This window comes from Ranitomeya variabilis, chromosome 4 (genome assembly GCF_051348905.1).
Source record: "Ranitomeya variabilis isolate aRanVar5 chromosome 4, aRanVar5.hap1, whole genome shotgun sequence".
NCBI classification, from domain to species: Eukaryota; Metazoa; Chordata; class Amphibia; order Anura; family Dendrobatidae; genus Ranitomeya; species Ranitomeya variabilis.
Window position 1 is genome coordinate 392,224,470 of NC_135235.1, and position 20,789 is coordinate 392,245,258.

The 20,789-nt window shown below is 44.3% G+C and overlaps 1 protein-coding gene across 1 annotated transcript; it reads right to left on the reverse strand.

Moving 5' to 3' along the window:
* Positions 1-224: 224 nt before the first annotated feature.
* On the reverse strand, positions 225-17,264 carry LOC143767183 (uncharacterized). The gene is made up of 7 exons (XM_077255282.1): positions 17,115-17,264; positions 15,080-15,234; positions 12,944-13,123; positions 3,898-3,973; positions 3,698-3,795; positions 3,510-3,615; positions 225-2,783 (listed from the first exon to the last, which is right to left on the reverse strand). The coding sequence occupies exons 2-7, from the start codon at positions 15,155-15,157 to the stop codon at positions 1,996-1,998; spliced, it is 1,326 nt and encodes a 441-aa protein (XP_077111397.1). The 5' UTR covers positions 15,158-15,234; positions 17,115-17,264; the 3' UTR covers positions 225-1,995.
* Between the last annotated feature and the right edge of the window lie 3,525 nt (positions 17,265-20,789).

Here is a 20,789-nt window from a genome sequence, read left to right on the forward strand (position 1 = left end):
ATTTTTACGGCTTTGCATTATAAACTTCTGTGAAGCACTTGGTAGGTCAAAGTGCTCACCACACATCTAGATAAGTTCCTTAGGGGGTCTACTTTCCAAAATGGTGTCACTTGTGGGGGGTTTCAATGTTTAGGCACATCAGGGGCTCTCCAAACGCAACATGGCGTCCCATCTGAATTTCAGTCAATTTTGCATTGAAAAGTCAAATGGCGCTCCTTTGCTTCCGAGCTCTGCCATGCGCCCAAACAGTGGTTTACCCCCACATATGGGGTATCGGTGTACTCAGGACAAATTGTACAACAACTTTTGGGGTCCATTTTCTCCTGTTACCCTTGGTAAAATAAAACAAATTGGAGCTGAAGTAAATTTTTTGTGTAAAAAAGTTAAATGTTAATTTTTATTTAAACATTCCAAAAATTCCTGTGAAACACCCGAAGGGTTAATAAACTTCTTGAATGTGGTTTTGAGCACCTTGAGGGGTGCAGTTTTTAGAATGGTGTCACACTTGGGTATTTTCTATCATATAGATCCCTCAAAATGACTTCAAATGAGATGTGGTCCCTGAAAAAAAATGGTGTTGTAAAAATGAGAAATTGCTGGTCAACTTTTAACCCCTTATAACTCCCTAACAAAAAAAAAAATTGTTTCCAAATGTGCTGATGTAAAGTAGACAAGTGGGAAATGTTACTTATTAAGTATTTTGTGTGACATATCTCTGTGATAGTATAAAAATTAAAAGTTGGAAAATTGCGAAATTTTCAACATTTTTGCCAAATTTCCGTTTTTTTTCACAAATAAACGCAGGTAATATCAAAGAAATTTTACCACTATCATGAAGTACAATACGTCACGAGAAAACAATGTCAGAATCACCGGGATCCGTTGAAGCGTTCCAGAGTTATAACCTCATAAAGGGACAGTGGTCAGAATTGTAAAAATTGGCCTGGTCATTAACGTGCAAACCACCCTTGGGGGTAAAGGGGTTAACATCCCCTTCATTAGCCAGGAGCATAACTTTGGAAGGGAGTGGATCAAAAGGAAAATAAAAACATTTCCAGAATCAGTGGAGCAGCACCAATTGGAGGAGATACTCACGTCTTCTTGAAAGGAGTTGCCCGATCTTCTGATGAAAGTCTGCAGTCACTTTATACAGATTTCTTCATCCTTACATTGTGAGCAACACTCGCTGTCAGGATTCTCCAGTATTACCAGTGAGAGCAGACAGTCATGTGACCACAAGTATGCAGTTTGCATAATGCCGGCCACATTAAGAGTAGATGTGCATGGCCTCACTCAATTCCTTTCTATTTAGTGGGGTTGAGCACAACTAGTCAATGTGTGACCACATGCATTCAAATCGAATACCTGTGGTCACATGACCGCAAACTCTTACTGGTAACACTGCAGACTCCTGACACATGCAGTGGGCAAGCAAGGATTCAGAACTCTGCAGTCACAGAAAGACTACAGACTTTCAACAGAAGATCGGACAACCCCTTTAAGGAGATACTTTTCTTGTAACTTCCTTAGTTACAATCAGTTTAGTCACCGGGGGGGGGGAAATTATTTACATAATTTATATAATGTCTCCTGAGACAACCCTTTGAAGCTTGACCTCAAGTGGAAAGACAATATATATTGGGACAATTTAATTAATACACACTATAAGAAAAATGTTACCTCTCTTTTCTAATGACTAGCTGTAAAAATTTAAAAAAATGAGAGTACAATAACTAGCAACCATAGTAGCATACGTAACAACAAGCTGGAGTATTTATCTCAAGATGACAAGTCTTCCTAAAACCAACTCTGTGTGCATAGTGAGACATTCTAATAATGTCAAACCATATACACTTCTCACTGCTTCCTTGATTCTCATGCGGTACTTTAGTCTTCAAAGCTCCTTGGCAAATGATCCATTACAGAAAAGAAACTGGGAATGGCTTCAAATTGAGGGAAGCGATTTTTATTACGTTGTGTTCCCCAGTTGCATGGTTAAGTATCTTGATGTCTACAAGTTTTCTGGTGATGAATGAGCCGAAACTTCCGAATGAAACTTTTACCACATTTCGAACATGAAAACGGTCTCTCTCCAGTGTGAGTCTTCTCATGGAAAACTAGATCACACTTATTACTGAAACATCTCCCACATTCCAAACATGGGAATGGCTTCTCCCCTGTGTGTGTCCTCTGGTGAACAAGAAGCTGCTGTTTACGTGTAAAGCATTTGCCGCACTCAGAGCATGGAAATGGCTTCTCTCCTGTGTGGATTAGCTGATGATAAAAAAGGTTAGATTTACCTGAAAAACGTTTGCCACATTCAATGCATGAAAAAGGTCTCTCTCCAGTGTGTGTTTTCTCATGCTTCACCAGATCACTTTTCGTTTTGAAGCGCTTTCCACACTCGGGGCAAGGGAAAGGCTTTTCACCTGTATGAATAATCTGATGGCGGACCAAATTTGATTTCTTGGTAAAACATTTTCCACAGGCAGAGCATGAAAATGGGGTTTTACATACATCAATTGTCTCTTCTGGAATTAGACTTGAATTTTTTGTAAAACAATGAAAACATGGGAACAAGTCATTACATGTATGGGATGTGCAATGCACATCAATATTTGTTGTATCGGGACCACTTCTCTTGAGGCCAGAACCATCACATGCTACATCTGGTCCACCCAGAGCCTGATTTTCCTTAACCACTGCAATGTCTTTTTCTTTCATATCACAAATAGATAAAATTGGATCTTCCCCAGCAACAATCTTCCTATTCTTTCCATCACCTACAAAATATAATACAATTTTTCATTGTGGTACAGAAATTTATACTATATAAAAGTGTTTGGTCAGTTTGTTCTTTTCTACCATCAGAGTTTTATAACTTTTTCTCGTAAACACTCAGTGAAAAAATGCATATCACTAGGATGCAACTAGTATGGCATTCATGTGCTAAGTTTTCCACAGACCCATAGACCATGATTCTTCAAAGTGTTCACAACAGAAAATTTTTCGAGCAATGTGTAGTTCTGCAAAAATATTGGGACTTTCCACTCTTACACAACTTTGATAGCAGCTCTGTCAAATTGGGCAAGTCTGGGGCAATGTCTGCCCATCAAATTCATCAACATTTTTTTACGCATTTCTGGTGAGGCTTACGCCACTGAGAAGATGTGTCAAATTCATTAAGTGGCATGCACCTCATTGAATTTGGCGCATTCTACTCCAAAATATTCCTTCATTAAGATTAGCGTGTACAACGAATCGAGACAACAGTCTTTCATTGGGAAATGATCCAGGACTTGGTACAAAAATGGACATGTCTAGGTTATCTTTTGCAAACACACATGAAGATTTGAAGAGCCTCCTAGACTATGAGTTTGTGTTCTAGCCATGAACAACACAGACAGAACACATACAGGAAAAAGGGACATCTGAATGAAGCGTAATGACTAGGGACAAAAAGGCTACAAACATGGGACAACCTCATGGGTTTAGTAATTATTACTCACATGGTGTGGTAGTAGGCGACTCCTCCTTGCATTGCTCCTCATTCTTCTCAAATGCATCTTCTTCATCCTCTAGTACTTCAACTTTAATATCAATCAAATCTTCACCCTACGTAATTCATAAACAACACGATGGACTCATCTGGATATAAAGAGAGGATTTTAATTGCTCCAATTCCATTCCATTCTACCTGAGAGTCTTGTGAGGTATCTTGATCTTCCTTTGGAAGTTCCTTGGAGTAAAGAGGGATGGGACATTTTTCAGGTGTATATCTCCTATTAGGACCATCTGTAGAAAACAAACAAACAGTGGTTTAATATAAATTCTTTATGCGTTAGGCACATGATTAGGCGCTACCTACTGTAACAGGCAGTGAATGTATCCTCTTACCCTGTGATGTGAGGGATGGGTCATTTACTATGATGTCCATGTACAGATTTCTGTGTCCTTCTAAATACTCCCAGACCTAGGTGAGAGAATATTAACATTTATTTAGGAATCTGACACGGACAAGAGTCATCACATGGCAGTCTATAAGTAATCTGACAAAAAGTATATACATCAAAAAAGTGTACTCCCCCACCCATCCCCATGTGAAAAAAGAAAGTGTCCCTCTGATGCAGCACCTTGTGAGACAGCTATGGGGGCTCATGCGCGACTGCTGCAGAGGGGGGACTTACCCCTCCATTGTGGCATGTGCAGCTGCATACCGTGGATGAGTTCAGAAGCATTGCAACTAAGAGAGAATACCAAGGGCAATTTTTGCAGCATGCTGCTCAGATGAGTGGGTTCAATTGGCTTTGGTAAGCTCTACATAGTTATGTATTCCCACTCAAAAAAAATATCAACAATATCTCTCTTAATTGATGACATCTATGGTTTGATTTCTTTGCCGGTGTGGATTGGATGGGTTGCTACCAACATCTGGTGAGAATTTCAGGTCAATAGCAGTCATGGCTGAAAGTGTTGGTACCCTTGAAATTGTTCTAGAAGTGAAGTATTTCTCATAGAAAATTATTGCAATTACACATACTTTATTATACACATTTATTTAATTTGCATGTATTGGAAAAAAAACACATAAAAAAATCAGAGAAAAAAAGAGGCATATTGGACATAAGTTCACACAAAACCCCCAAAATGAGCTGGACAAAAAATTGTTGACACCCTCAACTTAATATTTGATTGCACACCCCTTTAGGAATAAATAACTGCAATCAATCGCTTCCTATAACCATCAACAAGCTCCTTACACCTCGCATCTTAAATTTTGGACCACTCTTCTTTTGCAAACTGCTCCAGTTCTCTCATATTTGAAGGGTGCCTTCTCCAACAGCAATTTTAAGATCTATCCATGGGCGTTTGATGGGATTTAGATCTGGAGTCCATGCTGGCCACTTCAGAACTTTCTAGAACTCTGTTTCCATCCATTTCTGGGTGCTTCTAGAAATATGTTTGGGGCCACTTTCTTGCTGGAAGACCCATGACCTAGGATGCAAACCCATTTTGATACAAGGCACTGCATTGTGACCCAAAATCCTTTGGTATTCTTCAGATTTCATGATGCCTTGCATACATTCAAGGCACCCAGTGATAGAGGCAGCAAAATAATCTTAAAACATCTTTGAACTTCCACCACATTTGACTGTAGGTACAGTGTTCTTTTCTTTGTAGGCGTCATTCCATTGTCGGTAAACAGTAGAATGATGTGCATTATCAATAAGCTCTATCTTGGTCTTATCTGTCCAAAAGACGCTTTCCCAGAAAGATTTTGGCTTAGTCACATACATTTTGACAAACCGCAGACTTCATTATGTCTCACTGTCAGCAGTGGGGTCCTCCTGGGCCTCCTGCCATAGTGTGTCATTTCATTCAAATGTTGACGAATAGTTCACACTGACACTGATGCACCCCAAGCCTGCAGGACAGATTGAGGCAGCTTATTACATTTCAATAATTTTTCTCTGCTGCCCACGTCAAGGGAGACTAGCTACAGTGCCATGGGTTGGAAACATCTTGATTATGTTGCAAGCCATGGACAAATGAACATCAAGATCTCTGGAAATGGACTTGGAACCTTGAGATTGTTGATACTGTTCAACAATTTGTTCTCAAATCCTCAGATAGTTCTCCAAGCTTAGTGTTGTACACCCAGACACACAATGCAAAGATTGAGTCTACTTCTCCCCTTTTTATCTGGTTTCAGGTGTGATTTTCATATTCATCACATTTATTACTAGCCACAGATGAATTTGAACAGCCATCACATGCTTGAAACAAAGTTGTTGATAAGTGATGAGCGAGTGTTATCCAAGCACGCTTGTGACCGAATTGAGTATTTCTGTGCGCTTAAAAACTATGGTTGAGTCGCCGCTGCATGTCTTGCAGCTGTTCAACAGCATGTATGCAGGCATAGGGACTCGAACAAATTTTTCAAGCACGCCAAAGGCACTTGGATAGCACCAAAGCATACTCTGATGACACCTTATCCGAGCATGTTCGCTCATCACTATTAACCACATATCTTCTGTGGATATAGGCAAATAATTTATCTCTTCATGTAATCCCAGACAGAGTACATGATGTTGAGATCAGTGCTCTATGGGACTATATCATTACTTCCTGAGCTCCTTGTTCTTCTTTACTATGAAAATAGTTCTTAAAAGAGTTGTCCAAGGTTGGCACAAAAGTCTGTGACTGCAGACTTGTGAATCCTGATAATGTGCATGGTGCATGATGACAGGGTTCTCCTGTGCTGGCTGTCATGTAACTGCAAGTTTGTGATATGCATATTCACGGCCACATTCTGACTAGACGTGAGAGGCCTCGCTGCATTCAAGGGAAGGCTACAGATGTCTAGTCGGAATGTGGACAGAAGCATGCATGATGCATATGTGTGCTCATTTAACTACCTTTATCTCGCCACAGACACCGGAGAATCCTAACAGCACACCGCACGCGCTGTCAGGATTCACAAATCTGAAGTCAGTAGAGTGACTGCAGACCTTTGTACCAACTTTGGACAACCACTTTAACCCAAAACATATAGTCAGTGTTCTTATTCTTCTGCTGAATAAATTTGGGGCCAATCTGATGCCTCCTTGATGAATCTACCTGCTTCTCAGCATGGAAGACACAAACAAAATGAAGAGTCGTTGACCCTCGATGCAGTGGTCGACCAAGGAAATTTAGTGAAGTCTGGCCAGATGCGAGCTTCATGGAAGAATTGATCCTAAAAGCCACACCTTTAACCCCTTAATCCCATATGACGTACTATCCCGTCGAGGTGGGGTGGGCCTTAATTCCCACCGACGGGATAGTACGTCATATGCGATCGGCTGCGCTCACGGGGGGAGCGCGGCCGATCGCGGCCGGGTGTCAGCTGACTATCGCAGCTGACATCCGGCACTATGTGCAGGAGCGGTCACGGACCGCCCCCGGCACACTGCGATCAAACATGATCGCAGTGTTCCGGCGGTATAGGGAAGCATCACGCAGGGAGGGGGCTCCTTGCGGGCTTCCCTGAGACCCTCGGAGCAAAGCGATGTGATCGCGTGGCTCCGAGCGTCTCTTACCTCCTCTCCCTGCAGTCCCCGGATCCAAAATGGCCGCGGGGCTGCATCCGGGTCCTGCAGAGAGGTGGCTTACCAAGCGCCTGCTCAGTGCAGGCGCTGGTAAGCCTGCAGTACTGGAAGTCAGATCGGTTATCTGACAGACTGCTATGCAAACTGTCAGATCAGCGATCTGTGATGTCCCCCCCGGGACAAAGTAAAATAAAAAAATTCCACATGTGTAAAGAAAAAAAAAAAACATTCCTAAAAAAAGAAAAAAAAAAAAATATTATTCCCATAAATACATTTCTTTACCTAAATAAAAAAAACAAAACAATAAAAGTACACATAATTAGTATCGCCACGTCCGTAACGACCCAACCTATAAAACTGTCCCACTAGTTAACCCCTTCAGTGAACACCGTAAAAAAAAAAGGCAGAAAACAACGCTTTATTGTCATACCGCCGAACAAAAAGTGGAATAACATGCGATCAAAAAGACGGATATAAATAACCATGGTACCGCTGAAAACGTCATCTTGTCCCGCAAACAACGAGCTGCCATACAGCATTATCAGCAAAAAAATAAAAAAGTTATAGTTTTCAGAATAAAGCGATGTAAAAATAATTATTTTTTCTATAAAATAGTTTTTATCGTATAAAAGCTCCAAAACATAAAAAAAATGATATAAATGAGGTATTGCTGTAATGGTACTGACCCGAAGAATAAAACTGCTTTATCAATTTTACCAAACGTGGAACTGTATAAATGCCCCCCCAAAAGAAATTCATGAATAGCTGGTTTTTGGTCATTCTGCCTCACAAAAATCGGAATAAAAAGCGATCAAAAAATGTCACGTGCCCGAAAATGTTACCAATAAAAACATCAACTCGTCCCGCAAAAAACAAGACCTCACATGACTCTGTGGACCAAAATATGGAAAAATTATAGGTCTCAAAATGTGGAGACTCAAAAACTTTTTTGCTATCAAAAGCGTCTTTTAGTGTGTGACAGCTGCCAATCATAAAAATCCGCTATAAAAAACGCTATAAAAGTAAATCAAACCCCCCTTCATCACCCCCTTAGTTATGGAAAAATAATAAAATTAAAAAATGTATTTATATCCATTTTCCCACTAGGGTTAGGGCTAGGGTTATGGCTAAAGTTAGGGTTAGGGTTGGGGCTAAAGTTAGGGTTGGGGCTAAAGTTAGGGTTGGGGCTAAAGTTAGGGTTGGGGCTTGGATTACATTTATGGTTGGGATTAGGGTTGGGATTAGAGTTAGGGGTGTGTCAGGGTTAGGGGTGTCGTTAGGGTTACCGTTGGGATTAGGGTTAGGAGTGTGTTTGGATTAGGGTTTCAGTTAGAATTGGGTAGTTTCCACTGTTTAGGCACATCTGGGGCTCTCCAAACGCGACATGGCGTCCAATCTCAATTCCAGCCAATTCTGAGTTGAAAAAGAAAAACAGTGCTCCTTCCCTTGCGAGCTCTCCCGTGCTCCCAAACAGGGGTTTACCCCAACATATAGGGTATCAGCGTACTTGGGACAAATTGGACAACAACTTTTGAGGTCCAATTTCTCCTGTTACCCTTGGTACATCAGGGGCTCTGCAAATGCAACGTGACGCCTGCAGACCAATCCATCTAAGTCTGCATTCCAAATGGCACTCCTTCCCTTCCGAGCTCTGCCATGCGCCCAAACAGTGGTTCCCCCCCACATATGGGGTATCAGCTTACTCAGGAATAATTGGACAACTTTTGGGGTCCAATTTCTCCTGTTACCCTTCGGAAAATACAAAACTGGGGGCTAAAAAATAATTTTTGTGGAAAAATTTTATTTTTTTCACGGCTCTGCGTTATAAACTGTAGTGAAACCCTTGAGGGTTCAAAGTTCTCACTACACATCTAGATAAGTTCCTTGGGAGGTCTAGTTTCCAATATGGGGCCACTTATGGGGGTTTCTACTGTTTGGGTACATCAGGGGCTCTGCAAATGCAACATGACGCCTACAAAACTGGGGCTAAAAAATAATTTTTGCGGAAAAAAAAAAGGATTTTATATTTTCACGGCTCTGCGTTATAAACTGTAGTGAAACACTTGGGGGTTCAAAGCTCTCAAAACACATCTAGATAAGTTCCTTAGGCGGTCTACTTTCCAAAATGGTGTCACTTGTGGGGGGTTTTAATGTTTAGGCACATCAGGGGCTCTCCAAACGCAACATGGCGTCCCATCTCAATTCCAGTCAATCTTGCATTGAAAAGTCAAATGGCGCGCTCCTTCCCTTCCGAGCTCTGCCATGCGCCCAAACAGTGGTTTACACCCACATATGGGGTATCAGCGTACTCAGGACAAATTGCACAACAACTTTTGGGGTCCATTTTCTCCTGTTACCCTTGGTAAAATAAAACAAATTGGAGCTGAAGTAAATTTTGTGTGAAAAAAAGTTAAATGTTCATTTACCGTATATTTAAACATTCCAAAAATTCCTGTGAAACACCTGAAGGGTTAATAAACTTCTTGAATGTGGTTTTGAGCACCTTGAGGGGTGCAGTTTTTAGAATGGTGTCACACTTTTGTATTTTCTATCATATAGACCCCTCAAAATGACTTCAAATGAGATGTGGTCCCTAAAAAAAAATGGTGTTGTAAAAATGAGAAATTGCTGGTCAACTTTTAACCCTTATAACTCCCTAACAAAAAAAAATTTTGGTTCCAAAATTGTGCTGATGTAAAGTAGACATGTGGGAAATGTTACCTACTAAGTATTTTGTGTGACATATCTCTGTGATTTAAGGGCATAAAAATTCAAAGTTGGAAAATTGCAAAATTTTCAAAATTTTTGCCAAATGTCCGTTTTTTTCACAAATAAACGCAAGTTATATCGAAGAAATTTTACCACTATCATGAAGTACAATATGTCATGAGAAAACAAATTCAGAATCGCCAAGATCCGTTGAAGCGTTCCAGAGTTATAACCTCATAAAGGGACAGTGGTCAGAATTGTAAAAATCGGCCCGGTCATTAACGTGCAAACCACCCTCGGGGCTTAAGGGGTTAAACCCTTCATGACCTTAGAGTCGTAGCCATATGTCCTACTTGGAAAGGACCTCCCCACCTAGGATGTATGGATACGTGCGATATGAGAGCGCGCAATCGCAAGACGGATGGATGTTCAGCGAATATGACAGTTGACACCCGACTCTCATTGTAAGGGTATGTGCACACGCTGCAGATTTTGTTGCGGGTCCGCAGTGGTTTCCCATGAGTTTACAGTACAATGTAAACCTATGGGAAACGAAATCCGCAGTGCACATGCTGCGGAAAAAAAAAGCGCGGAAACGCAGCGGTTTATATTCCGCAGCATGTCAATTCTTTGTGTGGATTCCACTGCGGGTTTACACCTGCTCCAATAGAAATCTGCAGGTGAAAACCCGCAGAGGAAACCGCAATAGAAACCACGATAAATCCGCAGTAAAAACCGCAGCGGTTTAGCACTGCGGATTTATCAAATCCGCTGCTGAAAATTCCGCAATGGAATCCGCAGCGTGTGCACAAGCCCTAAAGAACAGTGACCGCACCACTCCCAGCAGTTTAACCCTGTAAATGCTGCATTCTATACTGATCACAGCATTTAGAAGGCAGGGAGAGGGCTCCCTGTCCCCTCCAATCAGCGCCCCCGTGAGGTCATCGCGAGGGCTTGATCGTTGGCATGGTGACCGGATGACGACATCCGGATCACCAGGCTATGGCAAGCTTGTTTAGACCATGAGCAGACCATGGTCTAAGAGGCTTCTGTCAGTGTAGCACTGACAGATATAAAGCATTGCAATGCTTTATAACAGCGATCAGACAGCTAATGGCACAAGGCAAAAAAAACCTATGCTTTATCATCATACCGTCGAACAAAAAGTTTAGTTTAATGCCTGAATGGCGTGGCAATGTTTCGGATGTGATATCCTTTCTCAAGCCTTGAGAAAAGATATCACATCCGAAACATTGCCACGCCATTCAGGCATTAAAGTCCACTTTATTTTTTCAAACCTTTTTGTGCTGCTTTCCTTTTTTTGAATCTATCTATCTATATATGGTATCGCTGTAATCGAACTGACCTAAAGAATAAAGTTGCCTTATCAATTTTACCACACGCGTAACGACAGAAAAAAAAAACAAACCAAAATAACAATTCCTGAATTGCTGGTTTTTGTTCATTCTGCATCCAAAAAATCAGGATAGAAAGTGATTAAAAAAATGTCATGTGCCTGAAACTGGTACCAATAAAAAATGTCAAATTGTCAAAAAACAAGCTCTCATATGACTGTCGGCAACACTACACTTAGAAAAAAAAAAAAGAGCATTTTAGTGTGTCACAGCAATCAAACAGAAAAAAAAAACTATGTTAATCTGTTATCGCTGTAATGGCACTGTCTAAGCACTTATACACAAGGCATAAAAAATAAATAAAACCAATTCCTCAGTTTCTGTTGATTTGTTCGTTCTGCCTCTCAAAGATCGCAGTAAGGCTCGGCTCATATTTGTCTTGCGCACTGCGCTGAGCGTTTGCACCAGTGTTTCTGTGTACATCTCTGAAACATGTGATTCAGATGGAACCCTCGGCAGAAGATTCCCTATAATGAGGCAGATGGAGGCACTGAGGACGCTGTCTGACCTGTGATCCTGCAGTTTCCGTCTGTTTAGGCATGCAAAAAGCTGAGAAAAATGTACGAGCACTACAATAGCAGAATTCCAAGTTTCACTCAGCAACATCCACTGCTGGTTGTTTCTGGAAAACACTCAAGAGTCAAGTCATCACCATACCTGAAGATAAATTCCCAATATTTCCCAAATGGTCTCACCTGAGGGCGGATTCTGCTCTTCTAGCACTTAGGGGCTCTGTATAGAGTCCACAAACTTTTCTAGGAAAATCTGCGCTCTAGGAGGCAAATAGCGCTCCGTCCCTCCAGAGGCTCACTGTGTGGCTAAGTAGTACTGTACAGCCATATATAGGGTAATGCCACATTCAGCAGAAATTGTGGGACAAATTTTGGTGCCATTTTTATCCATTTCCCCATGTGAAAGTGTGAAATTTGGGTTTAAGGCCGGTTTCACACGTCCATTTATATGTGTAATACTTAAGGCACACGTGTGGCAGCGGACGGTGCCAAGATGCGCTCTCAGCATCTTATTCACCAGTGGTTTTCAGCAGGGACAGTCGCATCTTGGCACCATCCAGGTTGAAAAACTATTTAGCCCCCAGACATGGATTACAGCGTGGGACACAACGACCGACAGGTATGGTATATTGTTTTTTAAATTTAATTTTTATTACAGGTGATCGAGGGCTTGGGGGAATTAGGTGTTGCAGTCTGGTTTAAGGACATAAGAATGAAAATGTTTGAAAATTCCAAACATTTTTAACATTTTCACTAAATTTTCATTATTTTCACAAATAGACACAAGTCATACTGAACAAATGTTACCACTGTCATGAAGTACAATATGTAATGAGCAAACAACCTAAGAATCAGTGGGCTGCGTTGAAGTGTTCCAGAGTTATTATCACATAAAGTGTCACTGGTCTGAATTGTAAAAGTTCGCCTGGTCATGAAGGTGACAACTAGCTTCTGCCTGTAGACCGCAGCCAGTGCAATAACGCCTGCATCCTCTGTTTTTTGCCTGACAATCTTCAAGTGTCAGGGCAGCTTTCAACTGTACCCAGTTCCGGGGACATAGATACTGTTGACAGTGATGCCAGCCCTCTAGTCATGCCACTGACACCGTTACATGCCCCCTCATTCTCCTCCAACACCCTTTCCAGTGCTAGAAACTGTGTTGAGGAAGCATTCACATGTCCTCCTTTTTACAGAATAATCTCCCAGCCATGCTCACCTCTCCAGTTAGGAGATGCACAATCTTGTTGGTGAGTTGTAAAATCTTCTGCTCATTATCGTTCTCCTGAGTCATCACATGAGGAGACACTGCAATGTCATTTTGTGTCCTGCTCCATCTTCCTGAGCTATTACCAGATATCTCAGGTTCCTCAAATGTCTTCTTTGTAAAAATATAACCCTAAATGATAAATATACAATACAACATTATGGCAGGGTGAAATCTTACATCAAGTTGTGAAACACAACCTTATCTTCCAGTTGTTTTATTTATATAAAGCCTATTCCTTTTTTACTAATACAAAAACATTTAATGTCATCCTCAATCCCTGACCTTACTGACCATGGCTCAATTTTACTCATTGCTGATTGCCTCGCCTCTCTGGTTGTGTCCCCATCTTATCACTTAATCCCTCACCTCTCTGGACATGTTCCCATCTCCTCACTAAATCTTTTGCCTCTCTCAACGTGTCCCCATCTTAGGCTGCGTTCACATTACTTTTCCCCAGTCCGTTAGACGGACTGCGTTACACTGCGGCATAACGCAGTCAGTTAACGCTGCCATTAAGACCTATTTCGGGCACATCAAAATGGGCGTGCGCTAGCTATGTGCCATCATTGAGTGACGGACCCTTGGACGCGGGCTGCAGCGTTTCCGGGTCCGTCACCGCTAGCGCAGATAGAGCATCTGCTAGCTCTATCTGTGCTAGCGCAATCGAATTTCAGCACTTGCGTTAACGCAGCCCGTTTAACGCATGTGTTGAATGGGCTGCTTTAACGCAATGTGAACCTAGCCTTATCATTGAATCCTTCAACTTTCTGGAAGTGTCCCCATCTTATCATTGAATCCATCGCCTCTCTTGATGTGTCCCCATCTTATCGTTGAATCTCTCACCTCTCTGAAAATGTGTCCCCATCACATACATACAAACTCCTTGCAGATGTTGTCCTTGGTTGGATTTGAACCCAGGACTCCAGCGCTGCAAGGCTGCAGTGCTAACCACTGAGCCACCGTGCTGCCCCTGACCTCTCTTGACATGTCCCCATTTTATCATTGAATCCCTTGACGTTTCCCCATTTTATCATTGAATCCCTTGACGTGTCCCCATCTTATGATTGAATCCATTGCCTCTCTGGATGTGTCCCCATCTTATTACTGAATTCCTCACCTCAGTCTCCATCATTAAATGCGTCGAATTTTGGACTGTGAATCGCTTTGATCTAATTGAGATAAGATACTGTCCGCCACGTCAATCAGACACTAAGGTTACTGTCACACTAAACGATTTACCAACGATCATGACCAGCGATACGACCTGGGCGTGATCGTTGGTAAGTGGTTGTGTGGTCGCTGGAGAGCTGTCACACAGACCGCTCTCCAGCGACCAACGATGCCGAAGTCCCCGGGTAACCAGGGAAAACATCGGGTTACTAAGCGCAGGGCCGCGCTTAGTAACCCGATGTTTACCGTGGTTACCAGCGTAAACGTAAAAAAAAACAAACAGTACATACTCACATTCCGGTATCTGTCCCCCGGCGCTGTGCTTCTCTGCACTGTGTCTGCCAGCCGGAAAGCACAGCGGTGACGTCACCGCTGTGCTCGCTTTCCGGCCGGCCGGCGCTCACAGTGCAGAGAAGCAGAACGCCAGGGGACAGACACCGGAATGTGAGTATGTACTGTTTGTTTTTTTTTACTTTTACGCTGGTAACCACGGTAAACATCGGGTTACTAAGCGCGGCCCTGCGCTTAGTAACCTGATGTTTACCCTGGTTACAAGCGAACGCATCGCTGGATCGGTGTCACACACAACGATCCAGCGATGACAGCGGGAGATCCAGCGACGAAAGAAAGTTCCAAACGATCTGCTACGACGTACGATTCTCAGCAGGATCCCTGATCGCTGCTGCGTGTCAGACACAGCGATATCGTATGGATATCGCTGGAACGTCACGGATCGTACCGTCGTAGCGATCAAAGTGCCAATGTGTGACAGTACCCTTATTCCTAGAAAATACAGAGGTGCTCAACCAATCGCGTCTCCATGTATGGGAGAGATGGCAAAGATGGCTGTCGGCTGATTGTCTGAAGCATCATTCTGCTGACAGCTATGCCTTTATTCATGGTTATATGCCTCACCTCTCCGGTCAGCAGATAGATGACCTCAAGGGTTAGATTTAAGATTCTCCCAGCAATCTTGTCATTATTTATGTCCATTGTCCCAGGAACATCAGAGGTAGCGACTGTGCACCAGTAGAAGAAATTGTATCAGACTTCTATCAATAAGGTGGCATCTGGAAACATGAAAGGACATAATGAAGGCAAATAGAAGGAATAGTAAAGCACCACTCCACCTTTTTCTTTATTGCAGCGCTGGAGAGGTGCTACCAATATACATTCCCTGCCCTTAGTGGCATACTTACCAGCCACCATCTTCACTTTTTATCATTGCTGCTCTGGTGTTGTGACCAGCCGGATCGCTCCAGTGTTTGCCTGGCAGACCAGAGGTGACAATGTAATGTAAGTCTATGGAGCCAGAATGAGGGTCTCACAGACTTACACCCAGAGCTTGTGACCGTTACCTCTGATTTCCGGTCAGTCAGGAGCTGCGATCACAAGTTTCGGGACCGGAGCGGCGCTGAAGACAGTGGCTGCTGAGTATATTAGTAAAGACAGGGACCTAGTGCTTTAAGACCTAAGACAACAATAAAAAAAAAAACATTTAAAAAAGAATCAAAGCTACTCAAGCCAACAAAATGTACATATGTATTTATATATAACACCATCATCGTCTGCATTCTCCTACGACTCTTGGCGATAATTTGGTAGCACATTAGCCTGCATCACAGCGGGGGGTGCCAATTGGTGGTGGGTGGCCAGCCCCCATTACTAGGCAGCCCATCTCACCCTGCTAGAAGGGTTCGATTCCCCAGGCCTGGTCCACCCGGTGCGTGCCGTCACCGCAGAGGGGAGCAGCCTCGTAGCGGCATTATACATGAAGCCAGCGGGGTCCGCCATTCTGCTCGGGCACATGACTGGTGTCAGCCTACAGCTTTTATCATCTGCAGACCCCTTATAGCCGCACTGCGAGGGGCAATCAATGACGACACTGCACATAGGGATTGTCACCCAGCTTTCCACAGATCCTGAATGGCCGTTCTATCCATTATACTTTCTCTGCAGGCACCAGTGAGGTGTGACTGAGGCCAATGCAGTTCTCTCTACACTGGTGTGAGTCCCATCCGGATTTCTGGCATCCCATTCCTGAACTGGGAAGAGGGATTTTACTTATTTAAAGGGAACCTGTCACCACGTTTTTGGAAGATGGGATAAAAATAGCGTTAAATAGGGGCAGAGGTGGGCATTACATTAGTGTGTTTGTTATGTGTTTATTACCCACCTAAGTTGCCGAAATACCTTTGCAAAGTCTCCGTTTTCGCCTGTCAATCAGGCTGGTCTGGTCAAAAGGGCGTTGTCTTCCCCCAGATTTTGCGTAGTTTTCCGTTGGTGGCGTAGTGGTGTGCGCATGCCCAAGGTCCCGAATCCTCTGCCAGGGGATTTAAAAGAGCGCGCTGTTCGTTTTCATTGGTGATCGGTGGGCGCGGCCATCTTCCTTTGGCCGCGCGTGCGCAGAAGCGGCGCTCTGCTGGCCGTGGCTTCAGGAAAATGGCCGCCGCGATATCCATCTGCGCACGCGCGGCATCCCGCGGCCATTTTCCTGAAGCCGCGGCCAGCAGAGCGCCGCTTCTGCGCACGCGCGGCCAAAGGAAGATGGCCGCGCCCACCGATCACCAATGAAAACGAACAGCGCGCTCTTTTAAATCCCCTGGCAGAGGATTCAGGACTTTGGGCATGCGCACACCACTACGCCACCAACGGAAAACTACGCAAAATCTGGGGGAAGACAAGACGCCCTTTTGACCAGACCAGCCTGATTGACAGGCGAAAACGGAGACTTTGCAAAGGTATTTCGGCAACTTAGGTGGGTAATAAACGCATAACAAACACACTAATGTAATGCCCACCTCTGCCCCTATTTAACGCTATTTTTATCCCATCTTCCAAAAACGTGGTGACAGGTTCCCTTTAAAAAAAAATCGATTTTTACCACCAGGGATTGTTTAGTGTCGGCTATACAAACGAGCAGCCAGTCAGACAAAGCTAGCATACATACCGAGCAATGAGACCCCCAAAGCTGCCACTACAGGTGGGCGACCTGGTGCCAGGTATCGGGGCGCTATCACTCCGGTACAGAGGCGGGAGGGAGGGCGTGTCCAGAAGGCAGCTGCTCCTATGCGCGATGACGTCACCAGAAGAGGCGGCACCTCCCACTGTGTGGGCAGCGCTTAACCATCCCAGGAAGTTGCAGTGCGCATGTGTGGAGACTGGACCTGACTCCTGAGTAGCGCTACATTCCAGTGAGTGGCGCCATACAGCAACTGCATTGTAGTGAGGAGATTCCAGCAGCTGCTCTCTACAGAGCCGGCTGCAGTCTGCACCGAGGATCCTGTGCTCATAGGCACAGGGAACATCGTATTACAGTCCTTTCTCGTCTCATGGCTGCTAAATATACTTTGGGGCACTGCTTAATTTTTCATGGGATAAACATCATTAATGTAATAATATTTTTGCATTTTTAGATTATTTCTGTCAGACCAGCAAACCGTATTTTTTTTGCAAGTAATTAAAGTTGCATTCAGTTTCTGCCTTTTTCATAGCACATAATTCATCAGACGGATTTGGTAGAATTTGGCTTTTGCAGTGTTTGTGCCAGGGCCACACTAAACAGTGGGGAGAGCCTGGCAGGGAGGAGATTGACAGATTCATCATATTTTCCAGCACGAAAGTGGAGTAAATTATGACAACCATGGACTCCCAGTGCAGTATAGTACTCGGGCAGAGCACGGCAGTGGACGGAGGCGTCAAATTCAGCAAGCGGTGTACAACGCTGAATGGATTTGGCACATCTTGCTATGGCAGACCAGTCACCAAGACTGGAACACAAAATGACTCAATGAATGAGGGCTGTAATGTGTACTGCCCAGAAAACAGCAACTCCATTCTAATGGTCTCACTAAATAGATGAATAGATTGGAGTTCCTCTAGCTCTGAGGTTTATGATTTCGTGCACACAATACTGTCTATAACGGCAGGGCCGGCTCCAGGTTTTTGAGGGCCCCGGGCGAAAGAGTCTCAGTGGGCCCCCCCTTTAACACATACCACGATTCATGATCGCATATAAACACAGCCATGTAGTATATAACACAGGCCACGTAGTATATAGCACAGCCACGTAGCATATAACACAGCCATGTAGTATATAACAGCCCACGTAGCATATAACACAGCCACGTAGTATATAGCACAGCCAACGTATCATAACAGCCCATATAGTATATAGCACAGCCACATAGTATATAACAAAGCCCACGTAGTTTATAGAACAGCCATGTAGTACACAGCACAGCCCACATAGTAGTATACAGCACTGCCCACACAGTAGTATACAGTACAGCCCACACAGTAGTATATAGCACAGCCCACACAGTAGTATATAGCACAGCCCACACAGTAGTATACAGCACTGCCCACATAGTAGTACATAGCACAGCCACATAGTAGTATACAGCACAGCCCACGTAGTATATAGCACAGCCCACGTAGTATATAGCAGCGCAGCCCGTGTAGTATATAGCAGCCAACGTAGTATATAGCACAGCCCATGTAGTATATAGCAGCCCACGTAGTATATAGCAGCCCAGCCCACGTAGTATATAGCAGCGCAGCCCATGTAGTATATAGCAGCCAACGTAGTATATAGCAGCCCAGCCCACGTAGTATATAGCAGCAGCGCAGCCCATGTAGTATATAGTAGCCAACGTAGTATATAGCACAGCCCACGTAGAAGTATATAGTAGCCCACATAGTATATAGCAGCCCAGCCCACGTAGTATATAGCAGCGCAGCCCATGTAGTATATAGCAGCCAACGTAGTATATAGCACAGCCCACGTAGAAGTATATAGCAGCCCACGTAGTATATAGCAGCCCACATAGTATATAGCAGCCCACGTAGTATATAGCACAGCCCACGTAGTATATAGCAGCCCACGTAGTATATAGCAGCACATCCCACGTAGTATATAGCAGCGCAGCCCATGTATATAGCAGCCAATGTAGTATATAGCACAGCCCATGTAGTATATAGCAGCCCACGTAGAAGTATATAACAGCCCACGTAGTATATAGCAGCCCACATAGTATATAGCAGCACACGTAGTATATAGCACAGCCCACGTAGTATATAGCAGTCCATGTAGTATATAGCAGCACAGCCCACGTAGTATATAGCAGCGCAGCCCGTGTAGTATATAGCAGCCAACGTAGTATATAGCACAGCCCATGTAGTATATAGCAGCCCACGTAGTATATAGCAGCCCAGCCCACGTAGTATATAGCAGCGCAGCCCATGTAGTATATAGCAGCCAACGTAGTATATAGCAGCCCAGCCCACGTAGTATATAGCAGCAGCGCAGCCCATGTAGTATATAGCAGCCAACGTAGTATATAGCACAGCCCATGTAGTATATAGCAGCCCACGTAGTATATAGCAGCGCAGCCCACGTAGTATATAGCAGCGCAGCCCATGTAGTATATAGCAGCCAACGTAGCATATAGCAGCCCAGCCCACGTAGTATATAACACAACCCAATCAGTATATAAGAGCCCATACCTTGTCCTCCCAGCAAGGCTCTGCATCCCCCCGGCCCCCCGCAATCCTTTGTTCCAGGTGGCAGGTGCTGCACACTTCCTGTTTGGCGACGCTCGGCTCATTCTCCAGTCACTGGACAGTCGGAAGTCACTCTGCTCTGCTGCGTATCCATGGCGACGGATTGTGGGCGGCTCTCCAGCAGCTGCAAAAGTTCCAGAGCTCCGTGCTGCCTCTGCCTCCTCTCTTCTAGCTTGCACCTCGGACCGCAGATGCCTGCCTCAGGGGCCGCATGCAGGCAGCCTGCCCCTAACGCCGGCCCTAAATAGGCCCCCCTGTCTCGCCAGGGCCCCGGCACTTGCCCGGGTACGCCGGGTGCTGACGCCGGCCCTGTATAACGGTAGTGACAAACCTATGGCACACGTGCCAGAGGGGGCACGCATGCCATCTCCAAACTAGCGTCACCATCACTCTCTTCAGGTCGCTCGCCATCTCCCTTATCACTAGCACTGCGCGTGCGCCGTCCCATCATGCTACACGCAGTCCCATCAGGTAGTGCTCCGTCCCATCAGTCTGCGCGCATGCTGAGTAGGGGGATGGCGCGTGGGCTGATGAGAGTGGCGGCATTATGGCTGAGGAGATGGCACATGTGCCCACAGGTAGGATTGTGGTATATGAAGAGACCAGATAAGCGTTGGAGCGGGCAGAGGTGAGTAGTATTTTTTTATGTGAGGTCATTATACTGTATGGAGCATCATGTGTGGCCATTATACAATATGTAGCATGTGGGGCCACTATACAGTATGGAGCATCATGTGGGGCCATTGTACAGTATGGAGCATCATGTGGGGCCATTGTATAGTATGGAGAATCATGTGGGGCCATTGTACTGTATGGAGCATCATGTGGGGCCATTAAACAGTATGGGGCATCATGTGGGGCCATTATAAAGTATGGAGCATCATGTGGAGCCATTATATAGTATGGAGCATCATGTGTGGCCATTGTACAGTATGGAGCATCATGTAGGGCCATTGAACAGTATGAACCTTCATGTGGGGCCATTATACAGTATGCAGCATCATGTGGGGCCATTATACAGTATGGGGCATCATGTGGGGGCCATTGTACAGTATGGAGC

What these genes read in the sequence shown, in the direction of transcription:
- LOC143767183 (XM_077255282.1), bottom strand. Translation starts at nt 15,157, where the DNA reads ATGGACATAAATAATGACAAGATTGCTGGGAGAATCTTAAATCTAACC. An exon ending in TCTATCTGCTGACCGGAGAG is followed by an intron (nt 13,124 to 15,079) that starts GTGAGGCATATA and finishes TTTATCATTTAG; the next exon opens with GGTTATATTTTTACAAAGAA. An exon ending in TGCATCTCCTAACTGGAGAG is followed by an intron (nt 3,974 to 12,943) that starts GTGAGCATGGCT and finishes TCTCTCACCTAG; the next exon opens with GTCTGGGAGTATTTAGAAGG.